The sequence below is a fragment of the Pseudorca crassidens genome, chromosome 17, assembly GCF_039906515.1.
Source record: "Pseudorca crassidens isolate mPseCra1 chromosome 17, mPseCra1.hap1, whole genome shotgun sequence".
NCBI lineage: Eukaryota > Metazoa > Chordata > Mammalia > Artiodactyla > Delphinidae > Pseudorca > Pseudorca crassidens.
Window position 1 is genome coordinate 47,818,082 of NC_090312.1, and position 22,786 is coordinate 47,840,867.

At 40.2% G+C, this 22,786-nt stretch overlaps 2 protein-coding genes and 1 pseudogene across 13 annotated transcripts in view; 2 read left to right on the forward strand and 1 right to left on the reverse strand.

The window, feature by feature from the left end:
- Positions 1–22,786, forward strand: part of LOC137210198 (UDP-N-acetylglucosamine--peptide N-acetylglucosaminyltransferase 110 kDa subunit-like) — a 151,066-nt pseudogene that overhangs the window by 55,081 nt on the left and 73,199 nt on the right.
- Positions 4,901–7,738, forward strand: LOC137210199 (ferritin light chain-like). The gene has a single exon (XM_067711836.1). It carries the CDS (start codon positions 5,248–5,250, stop codon positions 5,596–5,598), a length of 351 nt encoding a protein of 116 aa, XP_067567937.1. The 5' UTR covers positions 4,901–5,247; the 3' UTR covers positions 5,599–7,738.
- Positions 8,616–22,786, reverse strand: part of LOC137210196 (UDP-N-acetylglucosamine--peptide N-acetylglucosaminyltransferase 110 kDa subunit-like) — a 161,356-nt gene continuing 147,185 nt past the window's right edge. For all 12 annotated transcript variants that reach the window (XM_067711829.1, XM_067711828.1, XM_067711825.1 and 9 more), the window contains one exon: positions 8,616–22,175. In XM_067711829.1, the coding sequence (XP_067567930.1) occupies positions 19,026–22,175 (3,150 nt within the window). In that variant the 3' untranslated portion in view covers positions 8,616–19,025. The remainder of the gene's footprint in view (positions 22,176–22,786) is intronic.

The following is a 22,786-nucleotide window of genomic DNA, read 5'->3' on the forward strand; positions in this document are numbered from 1 at the left end:
TAATCTAATTTTCTATATTAAAATAGTAAAAAAGGAAGAGGAAAAAACACTAAACAAGCAGAAAGAAGGAAATAATAAAGATGAAACAGAAATCCATGGAACTGAAAACAGGAAAATAGGGGGGAAAATCAATGAAACAAAAGGCTGGTTCTTTGAAATAAACAATCTAACCAATAAAGATCTAGAAAGACTGATAAAGATAAACAGAGAGATGGCACAAATCACAGATATCAGAAATGCAACCAGGGATACCATGACATACCCTGCAGGTTAATGAGGGACAAGTTACTATGAACAAATCTACACTATAAATTAAAAAATGTAGATGAAATGGGCCAATGTTTCTACACCCAAAACTACCAAAACTCAGCCAAGATGAAATAGATAATCTCAATTTTCCTGTAACCATTAGAAACACTGGTTTTTCATTTAAAAACTCCCAAAAGAAATATTCAGGCTTAGATGTTTCACTTTTACCCAAGACTTAAAGAATTAACACCAATTTTACATGATTTGATAAGAAATAGAAGTAGAGGGAACAGTTTCTAATTAATTTTATGAAGCCAGTATTACCTTGATACCAAAACCAGACAGGGATAGTATAGAAAGAAGAAACCTACAGACCAATATTTTTTATGAAATTGGCTGAAAAACCCTCAGCCAAATATTAGCAAATTAAATCCAGAAATATATGAAAAGAATAATATACCATGACCAAGTGGGATTTATTCCAGTTTTGCAAAGTTGGTTAAATATTTGAAAATTAAACAGTGTAATCCACCATATCCAATAGATTAAGGGGGAAAAGTCATGTGATCCTATCCATTAATGCAGAGAAAGCATTTGACAAAATCCAATCCCATTCATGATTTTAAAGAAAGAAGAAAAAAAACTCCAAGCAAACTAGGAATAGAAAAGGAACATACTGAAACTCATAAAGATGATCTACAAACAACCTATACCGACATGATATTTAACTGTGAAAGACTGGATGCTTTCTCTGTAAGATCAGAAACAAGGCACCGATATCTGCTCTCACCACTTTTATTAAATATATCACTGGAGGTTCTAGTAAGAAAATAAAGCAAAAATAAATAAATACATAAATTTAAAAGTTAAATTTTTAAAAAGTTTATTTAAAAGATAAAAGGACTATTCCTACTACGTTGCATTGGAAGGAACATGTCCTACTGAATGTTGAATAGTAATATATCCTATTATACTGAATAAGGAAAAGTAAAACTGTCTGTATCTGAAGATGAGATGATAATCTAAATGGAGAAAATACCAAGGAATCCACAAAAAGCTTGAGAAATAATATTAGTTTGTAAATGATTTAGAGTACAAGATCACCACAATTTTATCAAATTATATATTAATAACAAATGTGTAGAAGCTTAAATAAAACTATGTGATGCCATTTACAACTGACCTAAATAAATACTTAAATATAAGCCCAATAAGACATTTATAGGACCTCTAGACTGAAAATTACAAAATGCTGATGAAGAAAAATTTTTAAGTCGCAAACAAATAGGGAGACATACCTTGTTCATGGATTAGAAAACACAACATGATAAAGATGTCAATTCTCCCCAAGTTAAGAGGCTTAACACAATTACTCTTAAAATGCCCTCAAGGTTTTTGTGGATATAGACAAGCTTATTCTAAGATTTATATGGTAAGAAGAGGCTGAAGAATAGCTAAAACAACTTGTAAAGGAAGATGAAAATGGGAGGAATTAATCTACCCAATTTCAAGATTTTGCAGTAATGATGGAGGGTAGATACATAGATCAATGGAATGGAATAGAGAACCCAGAAATAGACTGACATCAATACATATAACTTGTTTTTGACAGCAGTGCAAAAGCTATCAAGGAAGAATAGACTTTTCAAAAAATGGTACTGAAACAGTTGGACATCCCTCGACAAAAACAAACAAACAAAAAATGAACCTTAACCTCCACACCTTACACAAAAATTAAATCAAAGTGGATCATAATCTTAAATGTAAAAGCAGGACATTTTTAGAAAAAAAATAGGAGAAAATGTTTGGCATCTAGAACTAGGGGAATAATTCTTAGACGTGACACCAAAAGTATGATCAATAAAGGCAAAAACTGATAAATTGGATCTCATCAAAATGAGTTAAAAATGCTTCATAGAAGATCCTTTTAAGTGGATGAAAACTCAAATTACACAGTAGGAAAACATATTTGAAAATCCCATATGAGACAAATGACTTGTATCTATAATATACAAAGAACTCTCCAAACAACTTAAAAAAATCCAACTAGAAAATAGGCAGAAGACAGGAACAGACATTTCATGGAAGAGAATATACACACGGCAAAGGAGCACATGAAAAGATGCTCAGCATCATTAGCCATTAGGGAAATGCCAATTAAGACCATAATGAGATGTCAGAGAGTAACTAAAATTAAAGTATAGTGACAACATCAAATGCTGGCGAGTACACAGAAAAATTATATCACATCACTGGTGGGAAAATAAAATGGTTTAGCCACTCTGATCAACAGCTTGACAGTCTCTTTTAATCCTAAAAGTAGATTCACCCTACAACGCAGTAATTGTACTCTTGAGCATTTATCCAAAAGAAACAAAAACTTAATTAAGTTCCCACAGAAACTTACACATAAATGTTCATAGCAGTTTTATTTATAATAGCCCAAAACTGGCAACTACCCAAATGTCTTTCAGTGGATGAATGTTGAAACAAATTGTGATAAAATCTTATGATAGAATACTACCGAGCAACAGAAAGGAACAAATTATTAATATACGCAAAAATTGAAATGAACTTCAAGGGAATGATGCCGAGGGAAAAATTTTGAAAAGCCGATCTCCGAAGATTAAGTAATTCATGATTATGTTTACATATTATTCTTAAAATAACAAAACCGTGGAGATGGAGAACAGAGTAGAAGTTGCCAAGGGTTAGAGATGGGGGTAGAAGGTACAGCGGGGGAACTCTGTGAGGTTTTTGTGGTTCCAGTACAAATAATACAGCAATCTTGGTTTTAATCCCTAAAGATTTCTAAAAGCAATTCCTAATAAGAGGTGTCCAGATATTTAGCAATGGCAGATTAGAGGTATAGCTCCCCAACATAACAACTTCAAAAGAGAACATACTAATTCAATGTATATGTTAATTTCAAAAAAAGGCCTGTCACAATACTTAAATGGTATATATCTTAACTATATTATTCTAAGTATCCAGCTATACCAGATGGACTAGCAAGATTTTCTGTACATTCAACCTTATTTAAGACAGTAAATCTTATAATAAGACAGTTAGAAAAAGAAAAAAAAACAAACCTCAACTACAGTTGGATATTCTCATAGGAAGATGAGGTGAAAATATGCAGCAGCGGTTCAAAAGCTTAAGCAGTGGCACCTAAATTTGGTTGTGCATTAGAATCATCTGAAGCACTTTTTAAAAACCCTCACACTGACGGTTGGTCATCGTAGACCAATAAAATCATTTTAAATCTCCTCAGACGATGCCAATGTCTAGCCAGAACTGAGAACCAGCGGACTAAGCAGAAGGGGATGTTTCTACGAAGATCTCTTAACAATAAGTCCTTTCACCCAATCAGATTTACCTCCCCGCAAAGGGCTAAAGAATGCTAGTGTTGTCCATACTTGCTTAGCTTTAATTAGCACTTGTGACTTGCCCAAAACCTAGATCATGTTTCCCCTAAATTTCATGTTATTCCCTACGTTTTTCAAACCCAGGGCTAAGGGGTTTGCCGGGATGAGATTTTAAGTGCTCACACAGGGCAAGTCCCTGGCAAACCAGGACAGCGGTCCCTCTACATTGAAATGTAAAGCATCCTAAATAACCCTGACACTGCTCCCAGATCCTAGTCTGTGCCAACCAGTGGAGAAAAGGCATTCTCCATTACCACCACGGCAAATGCTGCTGTACTTGCCTTGGCTGGTCCCTATCTTTTCCAGGCACCACTCCCCTTCACCTGCTGGTGGACGCTTTGGCCAGCTGACAATGCAGATATTTTCAAACTTTAAGGTGAATAAAAATCATCTGGAGGGCCTGTTATAACAGAGATCACTGAGCCCCACCAGAGTTGCTGATTCCATAGGGCTGGGACAGGGCCCTAAAACTTGAATATCTGACACGTTATCAGGGGACGCTGGTAAAACTGGTCAGGTTGTTACCGAATGCAGGTTCGTGTGTCTGAAGCACAGTGAGGCCAAACAAACCTAAAGGTTGGAGTCTGGAGCAGAGAAAGGTTTATTGCAGGATCGAGCAAGGAGAGGGGTGGCCCGAGTTCCAAAACACCCTGAAATCTCCAAAGGATTTCAGCAAAGCATGTTTAAAGGCCAGGTGAGGGAGGGACGTCCCAGGGAATGTGATCAGCTCGTGCACAATCCTCTGATTGGTTGATGTGGAGGCCACAGGGCAGGTAACATTATCCATCCTTAGGTGCCAGAAGGTCTGGGGGCTACGTGCTCATGATCATCAAGGAGTTAATTTCTTCCATTGGGTGGTGGTTTTTAGCATCTGAAAACTCAAGAAATATGCCTGAGATACTATTATCTGAGTACTTCAGAGAGGAACTACAGCAGAGGATATGGGGGATGGGTCTGTCCTAGGAAGGCCCCATAGGGTACTGCTTGGTTACAAGGTGACCATACTTTGAGAACCACTGCTCTAGTGGCTTGGAATGTTCAGAAAGTAATGGAAGAATCCCTTCCCAGGTCTAGATTCTAGTATCGCCAGCTATTTTGGTGGGGGGAAGGGTAAGTTTTGTCCTTGCTTGGACTTCTGGTTCATTTATAGCAAAGCCTATTTGAGGCAGTGCGCTCGGCAGTCCTGCAGTTCTGTCTTTTGCTTCAACAGTGTTTGGAATGAACAGACCCAGGGACGCTCCTTGCTCCAGCCCCCGACCACCCTCCAACCTTTCTTCCTGTCGCAACCTTTGGAATCAGCCACTCAGCTATCCTCAGCCTCCAGGACAGGCCAACACCGTTTTTTGAGCTTAGCTCCTTATCACTGATCAACCACGAGTTCCCAGGTGCGTCAGAATTATTCCATCGAGGTGGAGGCCGCCGTCCACCGCCTGTTCAACATGCATCTGGGGACACTTACCTCTCTCTGAGCTTCTATTTCGACAGCAACGATGGGACTCTGGACAGTGTGGGCCACATTTTTCGCCAACTGGCTGAGGAGAAGTGTGAGGGCGCGCAGCGTCTCTTGAAAATGCAAAACCAGTGCTGTGGCCGCGCCCTCTTCCAGGATGCGCGGAAGCCTTCTCAAGATGAGTGGGGTAAAACCCAGGACGCTGTGGAAGCCGCCATTCTTAGGGAGAAGAGCCTGCACCAGGCACTATCACATCTGCGCGCCCTGGCTTCCGCCCGCGCAGACTCCCACCTCTGTGACTTCCTGGAGAGCCGCTTCCTGGAGGAGCAGGTGAAACTCATCAAGAAGATGGGCGACCACCTGACCAACCTCCGCAGGCTGGCTGGTCTGCAGGCTGTGCTGGGCGAGTATCTCTTTGAAAGGCTCACCGTCGAGCACAAACAGCAGTCTCTGAAGTCCAGCGGCCTCTGAGGAGCCCCTCTGGCATCAGAGCTTCTGCCTGAAGCCCTGCTCTGCAGCTACTAGGCAGCTCTGTAACCGCCCTGGAGCCCTCTCCCAAGCCTTGGACCAAATGGAAACAATAACGCTTTTTGCAGAAGGAAAAAAAAAAAGCCTATTTGAAACACAAACAGAATAAAGAGGAAAAAAAGAAATATATATATATGTATATATATATATTCATGTTTTTTTTCCTTTTTTTAAAAATTTATTTTACTGAAGTATAGTTGATATACAATGTTGTGTTAGTTTATGCTGTACAACAAAGTGATTCAGTTATACGTATATATAATTTTTCATATTCTTTTCCATTATGGTTAATTACAGGACATTGACTATAGTTCCCTGTACTATACAGTAGGACCTTGTTGTTTATCCATCATATATATAATAGGTTACCTCTGCTAATCCCAAACTCCCAATCCATCACTCCCCCACCTCCCCCTTCCCCTCGGGAACCACAAGTTTGTGTGCTATGTCTGTGAGTCTGTTTCTGTTTCATGGATAAGTTCATTTGTATCATATTCTAGATTCCACATATAAGTGATATCATATGGTATTTGTCTTTCTCCTTCTCACTTACTTCATTTAGTATAATAGTCTCTAGGTCCAGCCATGTTGCTGCAAATGGCATTATTTCATTCTTTTTTATAGCTGAGTAGTATTCCATTTTATATATATCACATCTTCTTTATCCATTCATCTGTGAGTGGACATTTAGGTTGTTTTCATGTCTTGGCTATTATAAATAGTGCTGCTGTGAACATAGGGGTGCATGTATGTTTTCGAATTATAGTTTTGTCCAGATATATGCCCAGGAGTAAGATTGCTGGATCATATGGTAGCTCTACTTTTAGCTTTTTGAGGAACTGCCATAGTGTTTTCCATAGTGGTTGCACCAATTTACATCCCCACCAACAGTGTAGAAGTCAGTCAGAAAGAGAGAGACAAAACCGTATGCTAACACATATATATGGAATTTAAGAAAAAAAAAATGTCATGAAGAACCTAGGGGTAAAACAGGAATAAAGACACAGACTTACTAGAGAACGGACTTGAGGATATGGGGAAGGGGAAGGGTAAACTGTGACAAAGCGTGAGAGAGGCATGGACATATATTCATGTTCTTTTAACATATGAATTGCCCCACTTTATCTGTGTGAAATAAGTTTGTTCCCGTTATTGGGCTGCTTCTCAAGCTTTGCTGCTCATTTGAATTACCTAAAGAGCTTTTAAGAAAAACATTGGTGTCTGGGTCCCAGCCCCAGAGATTTTGATTCAGTAGGTCTAGGGAGGAGCCTGGGCACAGGGAGGGCTCAGAGTTCCCCAGGTGATTCTAATGTGCAGCAACTTTGGGAACCACCTCTTGGCTTCAATCCAGCTAGTGATCAGATATTAAATCTAAGACACATGGGCTAGTGCGTGAGCTCTAGGAAGATTCGTGCCAGGGAAAATGATCGATAGTTGTGTTACTTCTCTGAAATGGACTGAAATTTCCAATTAGCATGAACAGGGGAGGGTGAATGGGTGAATGCAATAAGGTGTATCATTTACGTATTGCCCTATGTGTATGGCTAGAAGCTTTTGCAACTGAGGTCTGCCCTACTTTTCATGCTAATGGTAATGCTTGTCCTCCTAATGCAGCTGTAAACTTTATAAGCCCATAGGTAGACAGCATCACAAAATATTTACCCCTCCCCACTGGCCCACTCTCAAGCTTCTCTCCCCTTCCCCAATATACAAATGTACATCAATGCTCTTGAGACCACTATCAACATATTGACCTTCAATTCTTCTACTTTGCAGCTTCCCTCTTATCAGGAGATGTCAGCATTTAGTGCAAGGACAAATGCTTGCCTCTTGGTGAGTAATGTAGGCAATGCCTCCAAGAGACAAATAGCCCTTAGGGAGGGGGAAAAAGTCTTTCAAAAAGGTTGATGCCCAGAGGAGGCATTTTCAGTCATCTCAGCTTAGAGGTCAAATATCCAAAATTAAAAAGGTTAAAAAAAAGAAAAAGAAGAAAGCAAGGAAGAAAAGAAGGAAACAATTTTCTTATCTCACAGTAATAAGGCAGTTTTCCTTAAAAAAAAAAAAAAGACTTAAGCCATAAATTCTCTTTCCTAATCAAAATGTGCTTTTCCGTCTTTAGACTATTCCTCTTATATCCTGTATTATTCATGACGTTTAATTCTTGAAATAGCACATGGCTGAAAACAGAAGCTAACCTCTTGTCCACTATGAATTAAATCTTCTTTTCCTAGGACCTGTCTACAGTGTACAATTTGGGGTTTGCCAACATAATTATTTTCTCTGAAATAAGTTACAGCATTTTGCCTTTTCAATATATAGTTATACAATATACTGTTAACACAACATAGTTAATATAGTCAATATAGTAAATACAACTATAACACACGTGATATGATGCCACTTTGGTGATTTTCTTCATCCATGTAATTCTGAAATTTGACAGTATAGTTTTCATATTCTAATGAGCTGAGTATTACCTTTGCAAGGAGAGAAAAATAAAATAAATTCATAATATTCTTGTGTGGTTTGCCCCTGGGGTGGATTACCATAATGGGGGGATATTTGAGCCTTTCCCCAAGTCATTAAAAAACCTCCAGCGAGCAGCCCCTTGTCCTCTCCAGGGAGTGGGGGGAAAGGATCTTTAATCATAATAATCCTGGGGGGAGAAATCTCAGAAATAAGACATCTGCTTCTGTGCCTTGTTGTTTTGCAGAATAGCAATGATTGCTTTAGCAGCTTCTATTGCCATGTGTGTACAATAAGTAAATGAACATAAAATTGAATGAACGCATAAAAGAAGGATAAACCCACCCAGCTTAACAAATCCACTCTCTCACCTGCTGTGCCCTGAAACATGAAAGAAAGAATCACGGGATCATAAGGATTAATAAAATAACAGTCTCTGTTAACAATATTGACAGGAGGTATAAGGATAATTTGTCTGATGTGGGACCAACAGCTTAACTGCTTAATCCTTTTTTTTTTTTTTAAGGGCAACTCATTCATTTATTGTTTAAAGATTGCAAGACAACTTCTGAATTTCTGTAGCACAGTTTAAATGTTTTACTTTTTTGATAAATCAGAGTATAATAGAAAAAACAATTAGTTTCCAGTAATATCTATATCTCTATTCAGAATTAAGTCTTCCACAGACATGTAACCTGGAAACAAAATCCTGTTACAATAAGCAAAGCTTCAACAGAGCTGCTACTTTTCGGGCCAGGGAAAGGTTCATCCCTATAGGAGGAGGATGTGCTATGTAAAATGGCTGCAAGGTCGCAGCCTTGAGGGCGCTGGAAGTCTATTATCCTATCCCACATTAAGTAGTTTGGTGAACTTCAAATGTCCGTTCATCTGCAACCAAGCTGGCAAACTTTAACTGATATCTCAAGCAGGTAAAAAATAAATTAAAAGAAATCCTTACACTGATGTTCCTTGATTCACACTGTTAAATGGTTCATTAACATGTAATTCTGGCTAAGAATTACATTTGAGACTCCTTGCTCAGATTTTGGTTAACAGTACAAATCTTTCAGAAATTCAAGTTCTTATTAATCAATAATTTGTCAGCTAGGCTACATTCAGGCATCAGCTGCAACTACAGAATAGGTGCACTGCCTCAGTGCTTTGGAAAGACATAATCTAGAACACTACTAGCAGACAAAATATGTTACTAGACAGCACAGGTGCAGTACAGCAAGACAAAAACATATATTCATGTGTGCCGCGGACCAGCCGGAGAAAGAGGATTTCACCGCCCAGGGTCAGAAGGGAAGGGGTAAGGAACTGAAGTGGCACCGACGAATGGGGTCAGAAGGACCAAGACAACTGATGGTTGCAAGGCAAATTTTATTGCTCTACAGTTGCAGATTATCTAGACTAGAAAAAGGAAGGTTGCCAGATGGTGGTTTACATTATCTACAGACTGTCTCGGCTCAAGGTTAACTTCCCTGGGAGGAAACCCATAAACCCAGAAGCATCAAAAATAACCTGCATGTGCAGGGGGAAGACAGCTTTGCTTGTCTCATTTTACATTCTTTCTGATCTCTGGGCCCTGGTGATTTATCTCCCATGGAATGGAACAAGGAGGGGAACAAGTAGGGACAGTCCCTTTGAGCAGTGGCGGCATGCCTAGCATGTCCTTACCTGCTCTCAAGGCTGACTGCTTCCCACAGGTCCCCCTTTTTTATTTTTTAACTTTTGCTGCAAAATAATTCCATGAAGTTTAGTGCCGAGAGTAGTGTACTGTTGCATGAGGATACGAAACAGACATGAGAAGATTATTATCAATAATAGGCAAATTATGGCCAGGGTAATAAATCCTGACAACCTTCCAGTAATCCAAGACTGAGGGTTTAACCACTTTAAATGATCCAGTAAAGTTTGAATTACATCTTCTGGCGAAACATCATCAAGATGTGTATTTTGTATACCCTGAATTTCAGCATTTAATTTCTTAAGATCAAGACTAATATTATTATCTGACCAAACACTCAGCAGATGCATTTTTACTTTTTCCCATTCCCAAATAGTCACTGTACTTTTAAGGAGTAACACACATCCATGTATACTTTGCATGACAAGCTAAACGCATCCTCAATTTTAATGCTTCTATCTGATCTCCAATCCCCAAAATTGCGTTTTTAAATTCATCTAACTTGTTATTATTCTGTAAATCTATGTGACTTTGTAAAGATAAAGCAAGACTGGTAGGTTGAGATAACTGATTAGCAAAGTGAGCATGATGAATACTCTGTGAAAGAGCAAGACCGGCAGTAGCCACAGTAGCAGACAGAGCACCCGAGGCAAGTAAACTTACTATTAGCCACCCAAGAAAGCGTCTCCTTCTCTGCAAGGCTTTAGAGAGTTCCACCCATGCCTGTACTCCAGTATCTTCATACCAAGGTTCTCTCAGATGTACAGGCACCATAACATACATGGGTTGCTTTAGTATAAGCACAGATTGCGTTCCTGCAGAAGGGAACATACAACTGCTAAAAATACAATTAACACAGCTAATATTATATCCTCCTTTGGAAGAATTACCAATGTTAATAGAACCAAACAAAAGTGTATATGGAGGAGCAACACAAGTTATAACAGGGGTATTGGAATAAGTTAGAGCTAGTTTCCATATATCCCAGTTCTTTTGAAATGTGATAAACCTATCTATGATGGGAAAAGAAGAGATAAGAATTGACAGCTTGGTATAATCTATAGTACACCATATTTGGTTATTATTCCAAGATGCATTGCAACGTTCAAAATTGGATCCAGGAAAGTTAACGGTCATAAGGGGAGGCAATTGATTTTTTGATTTTCTGTTAAGCATAGTAACCTTATGTCCAGCTATAAGTATCCCTTGTCCTCCAAGTAAACGCTTCATACAGAAATGATTTCCTGAATCTTCACCTGTAACCTTGGCTATAGTAATAGCGGAATCCCTAAGTGGTGAGGCATATGAGATTTGACCTCTAATATTAATAGCTTGCCCATTTTATACCAAATGATGGTATCCTTAAGATCCTCTCGTCGGCTGGTAGCCTGGCATGTAAGAGTAATGTTGGTTCCTGTAAAACGAAGGATGCCTGGAGAGCCTGACAAACGAATTGATTGATCCGTTCCCTCATAAACATCTGTATGCTCATAACTAATAGCCTTTACACATCCAGTTTCCAGATTCAATGGGCTAAGACAGACAGGATGGGTACTAAACCAGTTAGTATAATTTACAGACATATTGATTTGTTTTATATTCCCAATAAGAGGCCCATAAACACTTATCATTGTAAAATACAGGAAACTCTGCTTCAGACCAAGATATGGGTTGTAATAGTGGAGGATCAGGTACATAGGCCCAGTAAGTTGCTGCATTAACAGAGGGAACACATGAAATGGTTGCCAACATAGCCAAAAATAAAGTTACAGGTGTAACAGGATTATTCTGTTGTTTCACTGACTCTTGAGCTCGTGAAACCAGTTGTTTAATTTGTCCCCAAGTTGGAACATCACTCCTTTGAGTCGTCCTGGCAAGTGGTCTCCTCTTCTTCTTGTTTTTCTCAATCAACACTGTCAAATTTTCGGGAGAGGTGCAGAGCTTCTTCATCTTCTGAACTAGGTGAGCTGTGGCGAGCCATCTATTTGCTTGACTAAGCGCTCAGGAAGCCAGCAAGGTCCAGGCGCTGATCTGGGAAAGATACACACGTGACCACGTCCCCAAATCAACACAGGATCAGGACCACGCCAAGTGCTGGTTAACGGATCTTTCCAGAGGACCTCCGGAGATTGAGAGGCCAATCTTGGCTCAGCCACCAACCTTCCCCCTGCAGAGCAGCCAAATTTGTCAACAGTGAGAACATTTAAAATAAACAGAGCATGATTTATAAGGTTATGTGGCGTTGTTCTATACAGTTCCCCCCTTTTTATTTTTTCAATAGTTAGCTTTAAAGATCTATTTGCACGTTCTATAATACCTTGTCCTTGAGGGTTATATGGAATGCCTGTAATATGGGTAATTTTGTAATGAATTACAAAATGTTGCAAAAGCAGCGGGCCCATTATCTGTTTTAATAATTTTGGGAAGGTTCATGAAAGCAAAACAGTGTAATAAATGAGTGATAACATGTTTAGTAGCTTCTCCGGTCTGTGCTGTAGCACAGAGGAAACCAGAATACGTGTCGATAGTGACATGAACAAACTGTAATTTCCCAAAAGACGGGATATGAGTAACATCCATTTGCCATAAATGTCTAGGTAATAATCCACGAGGATTAACAACATAATGTGGAACAGGAAGGTGAGGTAAGCATTGTGCGCATTGCTTAACAATTTGTGGGGCGGCTTCACCAGTAAGGGAAAATTGTGTGTGTAATGTAGCCGCTGACTGACGGTGTAAAGCGTGCAACTGCTGTGCTGCTTGTGAAGCAGTTTGATCATAACTTACCATAATATGAGGGTGTCCAGGACATGGACCATGAGTATCAAGAGTATGAAGTAATGAATGCAGTATATTAGCCATTCTTGACAGCATGACGAACGGAAAGGAGGAGTACGGTAAATTGGGACATGTCCTGCTTTAGGGAAAAGAGATTGAGGAGGAGGAGTAACTTCAACTCTATTCTTGGGAGGAAAATGTACAGGATAAAGATCACGTTTAGATCGAGTTAAAACATCTGCAGTCGCATTAAGTTTAGTCAATGGACCAGGCAAGTTAGAATGAGCACGGATATACAGACCTGCAACAGGACCATCATGGGAACGAATAAGCTGTTGAAGCAAACGAAAAGAGGATGGTAATTCAGGGTCATTAGTATGTCCTATGCTCGCAGTCTCCAGAAGAAATCACAAGCTAATAAGATATTTACTATCAGAAAACAAATTAAAAGATATAGAAGGCAAATGTTTAAAAGACATAATGACAGCATACAGTTCAACACGTTGAGCTGAAGTCAAGGAAGTTTCTTTAATGAGGTTTGTTCCGTCGTCAATGATTACAGTAGCCACTCCTGAAGAAGAACCATCCGTAAAAACCAAAGGTACATGAGGAACAGGCTGTTGCCTAATTATAGAAGGAAAGATATGAGTTAAGTTTGCTGAATTGGATCAATTTATCAGCAGGGTAATGGCATTCCAAGGTACCTGAAAATCCTGCAAGAGCAAGACCCCATTCATTACTATGTTGAAAAAGCCAATTTTGTGGACTAACTGAATAAGGGATAATAATTTGAGAAGGTTCTATACTTATAGGTTGTAAGCATCTAGTTCTACCTTGCATTATTAAATTACTAATAAGTTCATAATAAGGGTTAATAACTTTAGAGGGTGTAGTTTTCATATGAATCTATTCAATAATTCCAACAGTTTGCCATAAGACGGCAGTAGGCACATGAGGAGTTGGACAAATTATTAAGAAAATTGGAAGGTGAGTATGAATTCTAGTTAATTGTGTAGAACTGATAGATCTATTGACTATTTGTAAAGCTTGAAATCCTTCTGGAGTCATAGAGCGTGAAGAAGAAGGATCTGAGTCACCTTTAAGAATATCAAACAAAGGCTGTAATTGAGCAGTAGTAAGTTTTAAGGAAGGCCTTAGCCAATTAATATCGCCAAGTAATTTTTGAAAAGCATTTAATGTTTTTAAATTATCAACTCGAATTTGCAGTTTTTGAGGCCTAATAGTAGTGTTATCAATATATTTTCCCAAATATAAAAATGGAGATTGTCTTTGAATTTTTTTTGAGGCAATGACCAAGCCAAATGATTGTAAGGACTGTTGTAAAAATTGAAAAGCAGTCTCTAATAAAGAAATATTATCAGTGGCTAAAAGTATATCATCCATATAATGTATGAGATATAACGATGGAAACCTTTTTCTCACAGGAGTCAAGGCCTGAGCCACATATTTTTGGCATAATGTAGGACTATTTGCCATGCCCTGAGGCAATACTTTCCATTGAAATCTCCTCATGGGTTCCTTAAAATTTAAGGCAGGCAAGCTAAAAGCAAAATGTTTTCTATCTTCAGGAAACAAAGGAATAGTGAAAAAACAATCTTTTAAATCTATAACTAAAAGATGATAATTGTGTGGTATAGCTGTTGGAGAGGGTAGGCCTGGTTGAAGAGCTCCCATTATTAGCATAGTTTTATTAACAGCTCTTAGATCCTGTAATAACCTATATTTTCCAGATTTTTTCTTGATAATAAAAATAGGAGTATTCCAAGGACTACTGGAAATTTCTAAATGCCCTAATTGTTCCAGTACTAATTGTTCTGCAGCTTCTCATTTCTCCTTTGTGAGGGGCCATTGGTCCACCCATACAGGGTCATCAGTCAGCCAAATAATTGGATCAGCAGTGAGTGGAGGAGAATCCAAGGCCCCTAAGAAAAACCCAAACCTTGTCTATCATATTTTATTTTCACATCAATAGGATAGACAGTTCCTTGTTGATTTGTTCCCAGCGCTTTTGTGGGAAGAAATCCTTGATCCAACATCATATTAGAGACTTGAGAGTTTGGACTATAAAGTAATACTCCCATTTCTTTTAATATATCTCGGCCCCAGAGGTTTAAAGGCAGCCCAGGCAAAACATAAGGCTGGAAATATCCTGAATGGCCCTCACTTTCTTGCCATAAAAAAAACTGACTACTTTGCATAGGAGAAGAACTTTGTCCTATTCCGTGAAGTTCTGTAATAGTAGGACTAATGGGCTAACGTTTAGGCCAGTGTATCTGCGTCATAACAGAGACATCAGCTCCAGTGTCTAACAAACCTGAAAAAACCTTTCCATTAATGGTTCATTTCATTTCTGGACGTTCTTTCCCTATCTTCTGAATCCAGTAGGCAGCATTAGACGATCCAAAAGCCTTTGTTTCTCTCTCTTGATGTTGTAAACTTTGTCCATGAGGTACAAAGGGCAAAAGTAGCAATTGTCCAATTTTATCACCAGGAGAAATAGTTATTATATTTTTAATAGTTTGTGCCATGACTTTTATTTCTCCTTCGTAGTCAGAAACCATGACTCCTGGCATAACAGTTAAACCTTTCATGGTGACACTACTTCTTCCCAATAATAGTCCCATCAAACCCTTGGGTAAAGGTCCACAGATGCCTGCAGAGAGGGCCTGAGGACCCATTTCAGGAGTTAATACATATCGGGCGGAGGTACTGAGCTCCAGTCCTGCGCTTCCTGGTGTTGCTCTGGAGAGCGAGCATGTTGTATGTTTTTGTTTTTGGTTAATGTCTGATTGATAATTTGAGGAGGATACACAGACATTACCCTTATTATTTGTTGGGGCCGGGGAAGGCCCCGGGAGGAGTTTCCCGACAGTGGTGGCCCATCCTTGTGGAACACTGAGCAACAATCTTGTGCCCAATGTTTTCCCCTATTGCATTTAGGGCATAAACCAGGGATTTTCTGACCATCTGGAGGTTTCTGAGTAGGGAAGGAAGGACTAGGGTTAGAATTAAAAGATCTACATTCTCTAGCAAAAGGACCTGCCTTTCCGCATTTAAAACAAGTCTTTGTTTTCTTTTGATTGTTTTTGAACCCCACTTTAGTTAATGCTGCAGCCACAGCAGCACCCTGTATATAAGTAGGCCCAATGTCTGCACAAAGGCGAATATAATCCTCCAATGTTCCCCGTTTTCTCCAAGGTCGAATCGCAGCCTGACACTCATTATTAGCATTTTCAAAAGCAAGTTGCTTAACTACAATCGTACCAGTGAGTCCGTCCACAATGAGTCTCCCCACCGCCTGTGACAACCTATCTACAAAATCAGCATATGGTTCATCAGGTCCCCGTCTAAGTTTTGAAAGATCTTCAGTTTTGTGTGTAGAAGGACATTTCCTCCAGGCTTGTAATGCCAAATGATTTATTTGAGGATAAGCAACAAAGGGATAAGTTAATTGATCTTGTAAAGAAAGATATTGTCCTTCCCCAATCAGCATATGATAATCAACTGGAATATTATGGGCAGCATTCTTGTCTGCTTGTTCAGCAGCCCGTTCATAAAAATCAAACTTCCATATTAAATAATCTCCACCATTTAAACAAGCTCGTGCAATAGACTTCCAATCAGCGGGGGGAAGAGCTTCTCCTGTCAACCATAGCAGTAGTAAAAGGAGCAGTGGGCCCATATTGAGCACAGGCAGATTTTCAATCTTTCAAAACTTTCAAAGGGAGAGCCTGATGCCCCCTAGTAGCTTGTTGAGGATTATTAGGATCAGGTCTTTCTATGACGGGACAACAGAAAATAGGATCTTCTCCTCGTTTTATTGCTCCTTGTACAGCGCGCTGCAAGGGACTCAGCATTTTTACAGATGTGGATTTTTGAGGAAGACAGTCCTTATTAACCTGCAGCTTTTTCACTGACTTATCTATCACAGCCATTAGAAAATCATCCTCAGGATATTTCTCTCTTTTATGTTTACAAGCCTCATCTGTTAAGTCAAAATGTTCCTCTTCATCTAAAATATTTAAATTAATTAGCTCTTTCGGTTTAGGAAGTGGCGACACAGTAGCTGATAATACAGTCTCTCCTTCTGTCAGAGGCTTATGTTTTTCTGACTTTACATTCAAATCAACACTATCATGAGAAGAATCTAAACATATTTTTTATCAGATTCCACAAACTATATGTAACAACAGGAGTATGAGTAGGCCCTCGAGACTTGTAATAATTTTTTAATCTTCTCCAACTTTCTGCCAGATTTCTATGTCAACAGAGCCGCCATCAGGAAACCAGGGAGATACACCATGGATATGCTGTAAAAATTCAGTCAACTGTGAGGTAGAAACTTTATTACCCCGAGCTTTAAGCATCGAAAGTAAAACCTGAGCAAATAATTCATACATCTTTGAGCCCTTTTGCCCCATCTTATTTTACTTCTGACTATTGTCTTATGCCTCTATTAGTTCCACTTTTACTGGTGGCCACACATATTTTGCATAAGGGTTCTCTTACCTGCACTTTCTTTTTCTTTTAATTGCCTTCACGCTTCAGGTCCCTGTTCGAGTGCCACTTGCCGCGGACCAGCCGGAGAAAGAGGATCTCACCGCCCAGGGTCAGAAGGGAAGGGGTAAGGAACTGAAGTAGCACCGACGGATGGGGTCAGAAGGACCAAGACAACTGATGGTTGCAAGGCAAATTTTATTATGCTACAGTTGCAGATTATCTAGCCTAGAAATCGGAAGGTTGCCAGACGGTGGTTTACATTATCTACAGACTGTCTCGGCTCAAGGTTAACTTCCCTGGGAGGAAACCCATAAACCCAGAAGCATCAAAAATAACCTGCATGTGCAGGGGGGAGACAGCTTTGCTTGTCTCATTTTACATTCTTTCTGACCTCTGGGCCCTGGTGATTTATCTCCCATGGAATGGAACAAGGAGGGGAACAAGTAGGGACAGTCCCTTCGAGCAGCGGCCGCATGCCTGGCATGTCCTTACCTGCCCTCAAGGCTGACTGCTTCCCACACGTATGTTGCCTTGTTTAAGCCTCAAGCCCTCGATCCTTTGTTGAAATACAATAATTTCATTCCTATGGTTTTCAATACCAAAAACTCAACCTCCAGGAGGGCTAAAGTCTAATTTGTACTCCAAACCAAGTAGCAGTGCAGTTCGCTACTACTGAGACTGAATCCATAAAGACTTCAAGACCACGTCCAGAAGACAAGTTATTATATATAATACCCTAGAAGGTCTGAAACATAATTATCATATACATAGCTGGTCCTTCAGAGCTTTTTACCTATAACATGTTTTTTGATGAAAGTTATTTAATGTACTGGAGATAACTGTGACTTACTGATCAAATATTTGAATACTTATACTTACCTGGGATTTCATTTCTGCTGAAAGAAAAAGGAAGAACAGGACTCACTAAAACAAACAAACAAACATTAGAAATGAAAGTAAAAATCTTAACACACACTATCACTTTTGGAAGCAGCATAGAGGGGCAGCCAACGGTAAAACACTGGTGAAATAGGTCAAAACTCTAGGCCAAAAATCCATTATTATTATCATCAGTGACAGTACCACAACTGTGCCCTTCAGAATTAATAATCGCTCCTAAGAATCTTCATTTGGCACCAGATGATGCGGTTAAGAGAAACACTCTGGGAGGTTTTGAATCAGACTTGGTTTTTTGTTAGCCAAGTTACAGGAGAATTTTTAAAGTGGGGGGAAGGGAAGAAGGAAATGGACCAGGAAAAGAATTTAAGCCATCATCTATAAACCAACAAAGCACTGATAGTTCCAAACATTATGTCAGACACTAAAATGACTGATATAGGCTTAAGTGGTTTATAAAACCTATAAAAAGACTACACCAGCAAAGTCCCCATTTATCTGTAGAGTTCAGAAACTAAAACAAGGAATATTTTAGCTTAAAAGCTTATCTCAAGAGAATCATACACACTTCACATGAATACAAATACCCGAAACCAAACATTTTTAAAAGCTCCAATACCCAAAATATAAAGAAAAATATTAATTCAGAAGACTCAATCAATCCATGATAATCACAAAACGGCTGGGCAATCTCTATCTCCCTTCCACACTAACCATCCATCCCATGGAAGACCAAGGGAGATCAGACCTTCCAGACTTACCTTCCAGACCTTCCAGACACCTGGCTGCTGCAAAATTCTATGGAGACCCCTTGTGGAACAGCAGTTTCCCATCTCTTGTGTCTCTCCCTATCGTGATCATGATCATGCAGGAAGCAAGTCTGGCTGTGCTATTTCTTATCATTGACTGTCACCCATCTGCAGCATGGTATTGTACAGATAAGGAAAAAGTAGTTCCCTTTCCCCCAGAAGGTTGAGGCTCAGGTACAGGGTAATTCTCCTGTGCACACAGTCATTATTTAGGCCGACTCAGTGACTTCAACAGGCTTAATCATGTGATCAGGTTTGTTGCCAGCTGCGTAATGCTCCCACATCTGTAGATAGAGCCGCTCTAGGTCCATTGTGTATTGTTTGGTGTTGAACAGAGGGCTAGATGTTCTCTGCTTCCAGACTTTGCCACGAATTTTCTTCAGGTATTCTAGATCAGTTCCCAGTTTCACAGCTATGTCTTCATATTCTTGTCTATTTTGAGCAATAAGCTCAAGACAGCCTAAACAAGTGAGCTGGGAAGCTGCAACTCGGGAAGCAAGAGTCTCTCCTGGCATAGTCACCACGGGTGTCCCTGACCAAAGGACATCCATCCCTGTGGTGTGTCCATTACAGAGTGGAGTGTCCAAGCAGACATCAGCCAGCTGGCCTCTCCGAACATGTTCCTCTTTAGGAGCAACAGGTGAAAAAATGATACGCTTCTGGGGAAGGCCCATATTTTGTGCATACTGTTGAATATTAGGTTCTCCTACTGCTGGAAAACGCAACAGCCACAGTACGCTATTGGGAACACGCTTCAGAATATTTGCCCACATCTGCAAAGTAGATGGGTCAATTTTATATAACTGATTGAAGTTACAGTACACAATGGCATCTTCCGGTAACCCGTACTGAGAACGTGTGGTTACAATAATGGTACGGGGAACCTCCTCTCCAGTGGCAGCCTTAATGTTGATCTGGGTAGTTGCCAGTCCATTGCTAAGACTGAATCCATTAATTGTTATCTGAATTTGTCCTCTGTTAATCATTTCAATAACTGCCTCTGCAATAGTATTCATAGGAATGACAGGCATATTAAGAGCCGTATTACTGCTGTCTGCGTTGTCTCCTCCATCAGGACATTTCATCTTGACAATCTGCACATCTGGGAGACTATCAAGAAATGCTTTGAGGTCGATGCCATTCAGCACAATCCGATTGTCATAAATGTGCCCATTGGACTTAAAATCGATGACTGCCTTCTTCTTCAGGTGAGGGAACATATTAGCATGATCACCAATAAAGAAAGTATGGGGCATATAAGCCAGTTTCTCAGAATACTGCTCAGCAACTTCAGCAGGTGAAGTTTCCTGATCAGTGATGATATAATCCATGAAAAGCACGCCACTGGTCCCAGGGTAGCCCAGCCACATTGCCTGAATAGGAGCTGGCCTGAGAGCAAAGAGTTCATTTCGAGCACCCCTGGTATAACCATTCATATTTACAAGGATGTGTATACCATCTTGATGGATGCGATCAGCTGCTTTCCCATTGCATGGAATCTGAGAAAGATCAATGAAATGATGGGCTTCTGCCATCACCTTCGCTCGGAAGTTTGTGCCATCATCTGGGCTCAGGGCATAACAGAATACCTCAAATTTATCAGGATTGTGCATGCCTGGAATAGACTGCATAAGATGAGAAGTAGGATGATTCCCAAAGTCAGAACTCACGTATCCTACACGCAGTCGACCATCACTGAGCTTCAAGTCTTTTGGATGTTCGTACGGTGGTTTATGAAGGACACTGATCTCATTCAAGCAGAGGTTCCCATGGCTCTCAGCAATAGCCTTCCTGCAGCCATGAGAAAGAGGATAGAGCATACTATGATGAGGCTGCACAGAAGGCAACCTATTCTTCTCCAGCTGGTCAGCCACAATGCTGACCAACGTCTTCATTCGCTCATCATAGTCTGTCCAATCACAGACAATCTGCAGGCAATGAGCCAAATCACAATAAGCGTCAGGAAAATCAGGTTCAAGCTTCAGAGCAGTGCGATAAGAAGCAATTGCTTCTGGAATATTCCCTGAATACTTGTGGATGGAAGCCAGATTGCTGTGGGCATCCGCAAGTGCAGGGTTAATCTGAATGGCACGAGTATAACACTGCAAGGCTCCCTGAACATCCTGCATCTCCTTTAGAGTGTTTCCCATGTTACAATAGGCATCAGCAAAGGTAGGACTGATTCGAACAGCCTCCTTATAATGCATCAGAGCTTCCTGCAGTTTTCCCTGCTGCTGCAATACACTTGCTAAATTTGAATGGGCAACAGCAAACTCTGGGAAGACTTCTAATGCTTTACAATACAAGCGAACTGCCTCTTCAATGTTTCCCTGGTCTCCTTTGATATTGGCTAGGTTATTCAGAGAGTCTGCATGGGTGGGACACAGCCGCAGAGCTGTATTATAACACTCTTCTGCTTCGGCAACACTGCCCTTCTCTTCCAGAGCATTGGCTAGGTTGCAGTAAGCATCAGGGAAATGTGGTTGCAATTCAATAGCTCGCCTGCAGGTGTCTATTGCCAGATCTATCAGGCCTTGCTCATAGTATACACAAGCCAGGTTGGCACGTACCACTGCATGATTTGGGCTCAAGCTTAGGGCACAAAGGTAAGCTGCCACAGCTCTGTCAAAAATCCGTGCCTCTTTCAAGACATTTCCTAAATTGATATAAGCATCCAGAAAATTGGGGTCAAGGGTGACAGCCTTTTCAAAGTGATGAATTGCAAGCCAAATCTCCCCTTGTGCATTGAAAACACAGCCAAGATTACTCCAAGCTACTGCAAAGTTCGGTTGCATCTCCACTGCTTTCAAATAACATGCCTTGGCTCCTTCCAAGCGACCCAGGGCTTTGAGCAGGTTCCCCAGGTCACTGCGAACACAGTACAAATCAGGATTGCACTGAAGAGCAGAGACGTAAGCTTGTACTGCCCCTTCCATGTCGCCTGCTGCTACCAAAGCGGCTGCCAGGTTAATATAACCATCGATGAAATCTGGTTTGAGATGCAATGCATGCCGGTAATGCTCAATTGCTTCCTGCAACTGCCCTCTTTCCTTGTACACATTCCCCAAATTCGAATAGGCTTCTGCCAGAAGAGGGTTCTGTTTAATTGCCAGAGTACTAAAGTGGGCAGATCTGTCCAGCCTTCGACACTGGAAGTGTAGAGATGAAAGTAATAAAAGTACTCCAGTATTGTCTGGCTCTTGTCTCCACAGCTGCATGCAGTGTCTCTCAGCTGCCTCAAAATCTCCTGCCTGATACTCTCGATGTGCCAACTCAGCTAACCCTTGGAAGGAAAGCATACGTTTCGTTGGTTCTGTGCTGTCGGCCACGTTGCCCACAGAAGACGCCATCTGGAGCTTCTGGAGAGAGTGAGAAAAGGGGGTAATTGAGTCCCGCTGCCGCCACTACTGGCAAGAATATTTCTAGAGGTAGCAAGTACGAGGGCAGCAGCCGTACCACTGCTTTGACAGGCTTAAGCGGTGGCGACAGTTACAGGCACCGAACCTTAGGAACTCTGGTTGGTCGTCTAACTCTCACGCTCTTGAAATCTTAATTCTTAACCCTGCCCTCTTCCACCATTTTTCTCCTAATCAGGGAATAAAAATTACCTATACACTTGCCTTAGAAGAAATCAAAAGTCAGTAGTCCAAACACTTTTCAAAATTTTGATTTCTGCCCAGTTGGAAAGGAAATACATGATTGACTTTACTTCATCATTCATATAGTCAATGTGGAAAACATTAGGGCCGTGAATTTCAATACAGTAAGATCAGAAAATTTTAAATTGGCCTTCCCAAACCACTAATAAGTAACCGATGTTGTATATAATGCTAAAATCTTAGAGACTGAGTTTGATATTTTAAAAGTTCTGAAAGGATTAGCTAATTTCTCATCATACTTCTCATGCCTCAAACCTGAGTATTACATTTTTAAAAATAAATTTATTTATCTTTATTTATTTATTTTTATT

What these genes read in the sequence shown, in the direction of transcription:
- LOC137210199 (XM_067711836.1), top strand. Translation starts at nt 5,248, where the DNA reads ATGCAAAACCAGTGCTGTGGCCGCGCCCTCTTCCAGGATGCGCGGAAG.